Source organism: Cynara cardunculus, assembly GCF_001531365.2.
Source record: "Cynara cardunculus var. scolymus isolate 2C chromosome LG 5, CcrdV1, whole genome shotgun sequence".
Lineage (NCBI taxonomy): Eukaryota > Viridiplantae > Streptophyta > Magnoliopsida > Asterales > Asteraceae > Cynara > Cynara cardunculus.
The window spans coordinates 22,207,799-22,220,104 of NC_037532.1; the positions used below are offsets into that span (position 1 = coordinate 22,207,799).

General features: G+C 34.1%; 1 protein-coding gene across 1 annotated transcript; it reads right to left on the reverse strand.

Moving 5' to 3' along the window:
* Positions 1-7,091: 7,091 nt before the first annotated feature.
* LOC112513816 lies at positions 7,092-8,937 on the reverse strand. Its single transcript, XM_025120186.1, has 2 exons — positions 8,035-8,937; positions 7,092-7,343 (listed from the first exon to the last, which is right to left on the reverse strand). Exon 1 carries the CDS (start codon positions 8,697-8,699, stop codon positions 8,070-8,072), a length of 630 nt encoding a protein of 209 aa, XP_024975954.1. The 5' UTR covers positions 8,700-8,937; the 3' UTR covers positions 7,092-7,343; positions 8,035-8,069.
* Between the last annotated feature and the right edge of the window lie 3,369 nt (positions 8,938-12,306).

Genomic DNA, 12,306 nt, shown 5'->3' on the forward strand with positions numbered 1-12,306 from the left:
GAGGGAATGAGTTTTTTGGAATTTCCCTCGCTGATCCCTCGCTGATCAGCGAGAGAATTTTTCCCTCGCAGATCAGCGAGAGATCAGCGAGGGAATGTGTTTTTTGTCACTTCCCTCGCTGATCTGCGAGGGAAATATTCCCTCGCTGATAGTCGTCGCTGATACCTGGTTTTCTAGTAGTGATTCCTTAGTAACATGATTGTAACATCGAATTTTAGTAATATCTTATGGTTTGGCAACCCTGATAATATAAGACCATTTAAGACATCAGGTGAGTACAAAGTTTTCTCCTTTATGATGGATTTGAATATTTTTCCAAGGTTCAAATAAACAACCAAAAGTAAAGCCGTCCAGAAGGCAGACCAAACAGAGGGGTTCTAGCTTACAAGACTAAATGTAAGTCTTAAAGACTTATCTTTAAAGTCTAGATAAGTTTATTACAAGACTAGTACTCTTGAAATTATTCTGAAGTAAAACTCTTCAGACCTTAGAGCTTTGTATAGGAAAGCCAGAAGCTCCGAATGCACTATGTAGAAGCTCTACATGGTGCTCCGTCTGGAAAAGAAGACTTCAGAGTTCGGGTGAGCTAACTATGAAGAATGACTCTTCAGACTTATACTTTGGACATAACTCTGAAGTAAAAATCTGAAGAATGACTCTTCATATTTTTACTCTTGAAATAACTCTAAAGTATAAAATCAATCCCACTAAATCAGATTTCAGACTTATAAGTCTGGAAAAAAGACTTCAAAGTTTATAATACAGAGTTCCGGTGAGCTAAGTCTGAAAAAAGAAGACTTCAGAGTTCGGATGAGCTAAGTCTGGAAAATAAGACATCAGAATTTGGGTGAGATAACTCTGAAAAATGACTCTTCAGCCTTGTAGAAGACTTTAGAGTTCAGACTTCTAAGTCTGAAAAAGAAGACTTAAGAGTTCAGACTCTAGAGTTCGAGTGAGCTAAGTCTAGAAAAATTGGAAATTCTCTCCAAAATGTAACTCTGAAGGATAACATGTCAGAGTTTTGTTCTATGTCTGGAAATTAACTCCAAATGGTAACTTTGATTTGCTCTAGTTCAGAGTTGTCTTCAAAGTCTGAAAATTAGCTGCACATTGTAACTCTAGAATACAACGGATCAGAGTTGTCTTATATGTTTGGAAAACAACTCTGACAATAACTTTGAATCACAAGCGTATACAGTTGTCTTCTAAGACTGGAAATTCTCTCCAAAATGTAACTCTGGAGAACTACAGTTCAGAGTTCTCTTATAAGTCTAGAAAATAAGTCTCAGAATAACTCTGAAGCATGAGAGTTCAAAGTTGTCTTCTAAGTCTGGAAAATAACTCCACATTGTAACTTTGAAAAACAACATACCAAAGTTATTTTATAAGTATGGAAAAAAAACTCTGACAATAACTCTGCAACACAAGAATAAACTTCTGTCTTCTAAGGTTGGAAAGTCTCTCCAAAATGTAACTCTGAAGGACAACAGGTCATAGTTTTGTTCCATGTCTGGAAATTAACTCCAAATGATAACTTTACAACATAAGACTTCAGAGTTGTCTTCTAAGTCTGGAAAATAAGTCTAAGAATAACTGAAGCATAAGAGATCAGAGTTGTCTTCTAAGTCTAGAAAATAACTCCATATTGTAACTATGGAAAACAACATATCAAAGTTGTCTTATAAGTCTGGAAAAAACTCTTACAATAACTCTGAAGAACTACAATTCACAGTTGTCTTCTAGGTCTGGAAAATAAGTCTAAGAATAAATCTGAAGCACAAGAGTTTAGAGTTCAGAGTTGTCTTCTAAGTCTGGAAAATAACTCCACATTGTAACTCTAGAAAACAACATACCATAGTTGTTTTATAAGTCTGGGAAAAAACTCTTACAATAACTCTGAAACACAAGAGTAAACATATGTCTTCTAAGGTTGGAAAGTCTCTTCAAAATGTAACTCTGAAGAACAAAAGGTTAGAGTTTTGTTCTTTGTCTGGAAATTAACTCCAAATGGTAACTCTGAAGCACTAGACTTCATAGTTGTCTTCTAAGTCTGGAAAATAAGTCTGAGAATAACTGAAGCATAAGAGTTCAGAGTTGTTTTCTAAGTCTGAAAAATAACTCACATTATAACTATGGAAAACAACAAATCAGAGTTGTCTTATAAGTCTGGGAAAAAACTCTGACAATAACTCTGAAGAACTACAGTTCACAATTGTCTTCTAAGTCTGGAAAATAAGTCTGAGAATAACTCTAAAGCATAAGAGTTCAGAGTACAGACTTTACATTTTAGACTTCTTAATTCGGATTACTTCAGACTTAGAAGTCTGAATATGAATTCAGAGTTAAATTCTTAATTAACTATTTTACCATGCTAAGTAAATCCCGTTTCGCACGAAAATTAGTTAAAACATGAAGAAAAAAAAAGATACATGTTTAGAGGGACATATCTCAACCAAATAGGCCTATTTGAACCACTAATGTAAATTATGTCTACATACATGTTTAGGCGGAAAAAAATATAACCGTCTCATCATATGATGACATGTGGCACCCAAGTTACTTATTTATTATATGTATAGATATATGTAGGGAGATGTTCAAATCAGAAGCAATAAACATATGAGAATTAGATAATTGATCCTAGCCCTTAGACTAAATGATCAAATTTTATTGAATGACGGGCCTCGACGATATATGATCAATACAACCTCATTGTCGATGATAGCAACGAAAGTCTGGTCAGTTTTATTACAACTCTATCACTGATTCTTTATCGATCATTAACCAACTCCTTATCAATCTCGATTCATTTCAATATGAACAACAATTTAACCAATTGGATTGACTAGAATATAACGATATATTGCAATTCTAGGTAATCAAAAATTTTAATTCTTATCAATAGAATCTTGCATTCTTTTAATATGAATTGAAATCCAGAAAGTGATCTTGAGCAAGATGTTGATTTTGATCCTAAAACTATAATGCTACATGTGAATATGAGATTGATCTATGTATCAATTAAATAGTTCATATGTGAATCATTCGGGTTCATATATGCAAATAACAATGAAAACAATTGATATCATATGAGAATCTATGATTTCATATGTAAATCAGTTAAATAGTCCATACATGGATCGGCTAAATAGTTCATATGTGGATCACACATGTTCACATATGCACATATAGCTCATATGTGAATCACATGGGTTCACATATGCATCTGTTCACCACCTATTTGTATAAGTTATAAAACTATCCTTTTATCTTTGGCAGTTGTTATCATTCGACCAAATTATCTGTTGTTGCACAATCAGCCTCTCAAATCTTGACAGTTAATTTTTTAGTGGAAGGGTTATCTCTACTTCTCATGTATTTTATACTTCTCAAATGAACTTGTGGCGATATATATATATATATATATATATATATATAGGGTTGGGTTGGGTTCACGTGAGAACAACTTGTTTTTGTGAGACCTGTAAGACCAGATTTTTACACTTGAAACTTCACAGCAAAAACACTATATATTAAGGTTACCTTCACAATGTTTTACACTTGCACTTGAAACTTCACAGCAAAACGTTGTGAAAGTAAAAAAAAAGTTGAACCTTCACAGCAGAAACACTGGGAAGGTTATCTTCACAATGTTTTACTGTGAAGTTTCAAGTGTAAAAAAGTGGTCTCATGGATGTCACGAAAACATGTTGGTCTTACGTGATCCCAAATGTGTGTGTATTAAGCTTAAACACCACTCATTAAAGCTACACCATATCAAAATCCATGTGTCCTGTCATCATCAAAACACAAAACCTACCCCCTTTGTTTGTGTGTATAAAACACATTATCTATGTGTAAAACCCAAAGTTCCCGATGTGTGTTTGTGTGTGAAACCCTTGACTCACCATATTTGTCTTATAAATGTGTGTTTGTATGCGTAAAACTCCAAACATAGTGTATGTAGAACCTTATGGACCAACGTGTGTAGAACCGCTAGCCCGATGTGTGTGTATATGTATAAAACCTCATACCTAAGCCATTCATAGTTTTTGAATCAACCACATATGTTTATATTCATTGATGAATATTGATGTGCATAATACAACACACTAATAAAGTTCAGTTCATGTGCATATATTCATTGATGAATATGTCCTTATGATAAAAATACTACGCACTAATAAATTTCATATTATATATGGTCATTTTTTAATATACCCAAATGTAAAGTACAATACATGGATAAATATATATTGTTTGAAGTTTCATCAATGAACATTATTCTAATAGTGTGTATTCATCAATATATATAATTATTATGAGAATAAAATAGCTCGATGTGTAGAATTATTATGAGAATATATATATATATATATATATATATATAAGGTTTCGCACCTCAATGTCGGCTCTTTGTCACTGCATGTCCGGAGTTGAACCCTGGGATTTATGACACCAACCAATAGAACACTGGAGCATGTGGTTTAATTCGATGCAAAGCGGGTTCAAGTCCGTCTATCCCCTAAAAGACCATTTGACCGACTACCCCCATCGAATTATTTGGGCCTACATATAACTAGAGGAAAGTTCAAATAAGAACCAAATTTTCATCGTAAGCAAACGGACAAATCACACCCCTTCATATCCGTTGGATCCAATAACTCACATAAAATAGAATTTTAATTAAAGATTATCAAGTAAAGTGATTAAGGGTAAAAATGGAAATCCGTTTCAATCAGGTCATGTTTAGTTTTTCTTTTATTTTTTAATTAAAACCTTTTACCCGCTTCATTTTTAAACTAAATTATGTTGAAAATTACTAATATTATAATCAAACAAATTATATCTAAAAAATGAGAATTTCATTCTCTTCGATATGATATCCATCTTGATATGCTTTTTTGGTTTTAACCGTATTTTACGTGAAATTATATATATGTGTAATATCCATTATGAGTATTCATGTGCATACAATAGCTCAACACCGTAAGTCTGTAACTTGACATCATCTTCTTCAATATTGTAAATACATAGCTTGACACCACGCTCTTCAACACCACAACCCAACGCCCATTGAGTTCGATCAAGAACCCATCAAGATAGATCAAGAACCTATTGAGACCAATCGAGAACCCATTAAGACCTATCGAGGCCGGTCAAGAATCCATTCATTGGTGTTTGTTTATGTGGTAAAACCATAATCTATCACCTTCATTTTACATGGAAAACTTATTGATTGATTTAATATTTGTTTGTGTGTAAAACCATAACTTACGACTTTCATCTTTCATCAAAATGGGTCGGGAACCCATCGAGACCATTCAAGAACCCATCAGGACTGATCAAGAACCTATCGAGATCGAAACCATTCGAGACCGGTCGAGACTAATCGAGAACCCATCGAGACCAATTGAAACTAATCATTAACCCATCCATTAACTTGGTGTGTGGTTACGTGTGTAAAATCATAACGTATCACCTTCATTTTTCATTGAGACTGATTGATTTATTGTGTAACTCGTTTTGATTTGGGTTATCACTTTTTTTTGTTTTGGTTTCGGTTACCGATATTGATTCAGGTTTTGGTTTGGATTACCAATTTCGTTCCTGGTTTAGATTTGGATTATCGGTTTTGTTTTTGGTTTTGATTTTTTGATATTTACTTGTTCAGGTTCATTGATTTATAAAATACCATACTCAGATTATGTAGCTTATGCTTATGTTCATATTGTATAGGTTAGGATTTGTCCATTTAGGAAATCAAAATTAACATACCATTTAATGTTCAAGACTTTAGTCTTTAGTTTCAGAAATCAAAAATTCATATTTTTTACTTGATTTTGCAGTGTAGTCAAAAGTTTTGGGCCTTTGGGACTTGGGAGAACCAAGAAGGCAAGAATCAATATCATCCTTAATCTTCAAGCCAGGTTGTTTTCTTCATTTATCGCTTTTTACTTATTTCAGTCTCGTTATGTTTTCTAGGGTTAGAAAGTATGATTATGGATGTCAAAAATGTAAAAAGAAAAAAAAAAGAATTGAAGAGATTATAGAGTTTCAAAGAGGATGTCTTGATAAGTTTGTCATTAAAGTATCACAATCTTCCCTTGATAATCAACATGTTGATGCTTGTTACAACAATCCTAATTTGGAGAATTTAGTTGGCAATCAAAATGACTCCAATGTGGATTTTGCTACTAATATTAATGCAGGTGATAGTTTGGATGATATTAATGTTAATGCTAATGCTTCTAATGATGTTCTTGATGATACTAATGTTGATGATGCTACTAATGTTAATGTTAATGCTAATGCTAATTCTGATGTTCTTGATGATACTAATATTAATGTTAATGCTTCTAATGATGTTCTTGATGATACTAATGTTGATCATGCTACTAATATTGTTAATGATGCTTTTGATAATACTGATATATTTGATCCCCAAAATTAGGATTTTTTGGATTCTAAAATGATTGATGTGCTAGAGTTGTAAAGGGTCCTAAAAGAGATTTGTTTTCAAAACGGCCCTACAGATAGATTTTCTAAACTATTTTCTGCCACATGGTATACTAGAATTTTCAACGTATTACAAACGATGACTTGCATTTTCACTATCTTGGTGATAATATTCAGAATGAGTTAATAGCTTCAAGTCTGAAATAATTAAGAAGGTAAAAGAGGCAAAGTATTTTTCCGGTTTTTCTTGATTGCAATCCTGATATAAGTCATCAAGAACAAATGTCATTAATATTAAGGTATGTAGATATCTCTTCCAAAACTGTTAGCATCGAGGAAATTTTTCTAGGATTTAAGGTAAATGATACCATGAGCCAATGTTTGTTTGATGTTTTACAAGCTAAGTTAAAGTGTCTTGGTCTTAGATATAGATGAGGTGCGAGGACAAGGTTATGATAATGGTTCAAACATGAAGTGAAAACATGAAGGAGTACAAAAGAAGCTATTAGATATAAATCCTAGAGCATTTCATACCTCTTGTGCTTCTCATAGTCTTAAATTGACTTTGTGTGATTGTAACCCCCTAAAAAGAAGAGTTAAATTAAACCGAAAATATTTAACGAGAACCAGGATCTAGAATTAAAATTCACCCAACAAAGGGTAATAGTAAAGCGTTTACAAAACAGCTACCGAGAAGATAAATAACAACCTACTGATCTAGATTATTCTATATCTAGATTAAAGACGGGTGTTTTTTATCAATCTCCAAAAATAGCGTAACCCCAATACGCAACGCTCAAAAGTAACAAAAGCTATAACTACAAAAGAGCCTTTCACGAATCAACGCTCCTCTCAACCCTTTTGAGCCCCGCCGCTAAAGGAACCTGATATACAAGCCATATCAAAAGAAGTGTTAGGCTTACGCCTAGTGAGTTCAATTAATAACGTAAAGGTAACAATGAAGCCTATATATATAAATGACATAAATTTAAACGCCAAAGAAAACAGCTAATTCAACAACATTACACGAAGGAGCCAAAACATCCGAGGATGACGGGGAAGACCCAATTTACCGTTGATTATGACGGACACAAAGTAAGTCGTAAATCAACGTTATAGAGCATCACTTACAGGTTTAACACCATCGACATCAACCTAAACCAGTCATGTAGTCGGTCGTGATCTTAAGCTCTTTATCTCGGAAATTACACAATAATCGCAATGCCTATTCCGAATGGTAGTGAGAGGATGATTTGGAGGTTACACAATAATCACAATGCCTACCGTCAACTTACACCATCCCTCACATAATTAAAATAAAACAACTATCGAATCCACAGATTCATCACATTCCGATCACATTCTTGGATAACTAACGTTGGGCATATATAACATTATTCCAAGATTAAGACTATACGTGAGTCCATCATTTTGGAAGTGTTCCTCTACTACCGTTAAAGGTGACTAGTTATATGACAGAAGAGTAAGGTCTAAACACATAGTTAAACCATAGGCTAAATTATCATTCTCACATTAATATGTAAGTAACTTTATAGAGGGATAGAATGAACTCACATGTAGGATTTAGGGGAAATCCTAATTTCTCGGGATTAATCCGATAGTCGCAAGGGAGGCGATATAAACAGGACAGCAGCGACTGTTGTTGCTGTGCGGTATAAGCTGTCCGCTAAAGCACAACCGTGCCTGCTGTGATGATTAGGCAAAGGACGCAAGGAAAACAGCACAGCAATGGTGCTGTTTGCTGCTTGCTGTTTGGGTACGAGGTGCAACGAAGGAACAAAAATCTGCACAGCAGTGAATGGTACTGCTGCTGTTGCTGTTCGGGAAGGTGCGACAGCACCCTTTTGCTCGCTGCTGTTGCTGTCCGGAAAGGTGCGACAGCACCCTTTTGCTCGCTGTTGTTCGCTGTTTGCTGTTTGCTGTTTGGCGACGGACAGCAAGGTTCTGACTATTGCTAGGCTGCTACGAGAACACATCGATGGTCTGTCTGCTGTTTGGTCGCTCGAGAAGACATGGCAACGACTAATGTTTTCTGCTTGCTGTTTGATGATCACATAGACACGACAGCACGGCTGGGAACACGGAAGTAGTCGCGTGCAGGGGCTCGGAGACGGCAGACTGCACAGATCACACGGAACCAGCGACTGCAGCAAGCGACAGCATTGTTGTGCTGTTTCTTCGCTTTTCTGTCGCTCAAACAGCCCCCCCTTAGCTACCATAGTCGACCTCTAGCTCCGGCCACGCTCTGCAACTGCTGTTTTCGGGAATTCTGCACGCGAGGGCTGCTGTTCTTTCTGTTTGGACAGCCGGAACGCGAAGAAAACGGGCAGCAAGTACAGGTGCTGTTCTTGCTGTTTGGACTGCCGGAACGCGAAAAAAAACAGGCAGGCTGGGCTGTTTCTTCCTCTACAACCGTCGACTGCACAGGGACTGTTTCTTCCTCTTCAACCTAAGAATACTTCCCCTTTCTTTTCTCCTTTCCTTCTCTTTTCTTTTCCTCCTTCTTTACCCCTAGTACTCTGCCTTTTCCAAGTATTCTCCTTTTCCCCCAAGTACACTAAGGTTTTACATGAAAGTCAAGATCCTTTATGGAAAAGGGGATACCTTAAGAGAAAAGGGGACAAGACATAAGAGTAAGTCATAAGCTCCAGGTACCCCCTCTCTTTTTTTTTTTTTAAAAACAACACTCCCTATATAGTTCCCAGAACCTTCCTCCCTCAAAAAGACTTTATAAAAAATTAACCATATAAGTAATTATACATATACTCCTAAATATAACACAAATGAGGATTTACATATATTTATATATAAAAACATATATCTTAAATACAGAATAAGTAAGTGAGGCGCATACCTTATAAAGACCTTCCCTTTATATAAAAAAAAAATCCGGGTGTTACAGTGATATAACCAACACTTATGGTAAAGCTAGAGACTTTTTGGTATTATTCAATGTACATATACGATATTTGTTAATTCTACTAAAAGATGGCAAGTGTTTAAAGATAATATAAAAGGATGGACAGTCAAGTCGTTGTCAACGACTCGTTGGGAGAGTCGTATTCATAATGTAAAAGCTATAAGATTTCAAGTATCATATATAAGAGAAGCTTTGCTTAAAGTAGCTGAAATTGATAATGATTCATAAATTAGAAATGAAACAAAGTCTTTATCACAAAATAAGCTTGGTGATTTTGAGTTTCTAGTGTCAATAATGGTTTGTTATGAAATATTATATGAGGTAAATTTGGTTAGTAAACAATTGCAGTCAAAAAGTATGTTGATTGATGTTGCTATTGAACAAGTTAAGGTGTTGATTTCTTTTTTAGAGATATAGAGAAACAGGTTTTTTAGATGCCACAAAATCAACAAAGAAAATTTCTATTGAATTGAATATTGATCCATTATTTCCTCGTAGACCTGAAATTCAAAGAAAAAGACAATTTGATGAAAATTCGAGTAATGCTTCTGAAATTACTTCACAATCTGCTGAGAAATCATTTAGAGTTAAAAAAATTTATTTGTTGTCGATCATGCAATTGTGTCACTCAATAAAAGATTTGAACAATACCAAGAATATGAAAGTGTCTTTGGGTTTTAATTTACTTCTGATAAGCTTCATTCTTTGGATAATACGTGTTTGAAGTCTTCTTGTACTACTTTTGAAAATGCACTAAAGAGGCAAGACCAATTTGATGTAGATGGGAATGACTTGTATGTGGAATTGAAGTTACTTAAAAATTATTTACCAAATTAAATTATAGGATCTATTGTGAAAACTGGTTTATCAATTATAAAGTTTGAGGTTGTTTTTGAATAAGGATGGTAAGTTGAGGGGTTAAATTGATTATGTGTTTTAATACTTTTAGTCATCTCCACCGCCTCTTATAATTTTTGATTTCTATTAGGAGATATTTGATATATCTCCTTGGGATGGTAAAAAGAAAAGTAAGAAAGAAAGTTAATAAACTTATGTGTGTGTTTTCTTGAGTGCGAAGAAAATAGAAACCGAAAGAGGAAGCAAGTAGAAGATGTTTTATGTGATTATGAGTCTAATTAATTGTTGTTGTTGTCTTCATCTCTTTGTGATTTGAGTTTTATTTTTTTTTAAACTTTCATCTTACAGTGTTGAACAAGAACCACATGGTTCTCTACATGGGGTGTTTTGAGAACTATTACTATGTTATTTTTAGCATAACTTTGTATTTGATATGTTTATATCAAATAATTGGAATAAGGTTAGTATAATCAGGAAAAGTGTAATATGTGATAAGGGTGACATAATCACGAGAGGTGTATTATGGGATAAGGGTAGCATAATCAGGATAGGTGTATTATGGGATAAGGGTAGCATAATCAGGAGAGGTGTATTTTGGGATAAGGGTGGAATAATCAGGAGAGGCATATAATGGAATAAGGGTGGCATAATCAAATGATGTAAAAACTGGGATTTTTAGATCTTATGAGAACTGTTATCGCATCTTTATGATATGATCACTTTAAGTTATGGCATATGTGTGATGCGATGACTTGGGTTATCGCATCCTACTTATGTGATGAGTGGATTTTATCGCATCTTTGCGATACGAGAAAGGAGTTTTGTCATTTGTGATGTGACAAATTGGGTTATCGCATCAAAGTGTTTATCGCACCAGTGTGATGCGATGAGATGGGTCCTGACACCTGTGTGGTACGATGAAAGGGGTTGCCTCACCTATGTGATGCGAGGAAATTATGGTTTATCTATATGATGCGACAAGTTTATATGTTATGCGATAAAAGGGTATATTCTAGTATTTGATGCGATAAGTGGTTAATGTCTCGTCATCTTGATGCGACAAAAAGAGGTTTGTTTAATAAAACGTTGTTTATTTGTTATTTATACAAATATGAGTTTTATAAAAGTGTTTTGGTATTTTCACCATGTAATAGCAATCAAAGGGATTTCTCACTAGACCTCATGATGTAACTCTCATTTTAGTGCTTTAAAATGTGCATTACAAGTCAGACACAATCAGATTATAAGCGGAAGGGGAAATTACGAAGAAATATATGATTGCTTGCATAAGGTTTTTTGGGATGATGTGTTAATATTCGTACCTGAATACTTGTTATATATACAAGTTTTGTACTGAAATTACGTGGAAAATTTTGGTTGCTACTTTTGTAATGTATTTTTGTATATAATGGACCAAATATGTAAATTTGTATTTCATGATATATGAAATATGTGGTTATATGTAAATGTGATTTGGGGTGTTACACCTATTGATATTTTGACGTATTTGAAGCATATAAAATGTTTCCCTAATGCTATCATTGCTTATAGAGTTATGTTGACTATAACTGTAATTGTTGCCTCTAAAAAAAGAAGTTTCTCAAATTTGAAGCTGTTGAAGTTCTATTTGCGCTCCACAATGACACAAGATAGATTTAACGGACTTTCCTTGATCGCGATTGAAAATGAATTTTTGGATAAAGTTGATTATGAAGAACTCATTGAAGACTTTGTTTCGAAGAATGTTAAAAGAATGATTTTGTTTAAGTGAATTTCACATGTTACTTTGTCATTTTAAGCATTTTTGTTGTTTTATATTCTAAGACTTTTAATATGATGTGAACTTTTATATTTTGTCTTGTTTATTACTTGTTTTAGATGAATTATAATAATAGTACGTGGTAACAAGTATAATAGGGCCTCCAAAAAAATTAGGACGACTTTGAAAAAACCAATTAAAGTTTTCGAGCAAAGCCATATGTTCATACGTTGTTCCAAGCCAGCCATATTCATAAAATATGATTAGAATATTTTGAGAAACGTTTGAT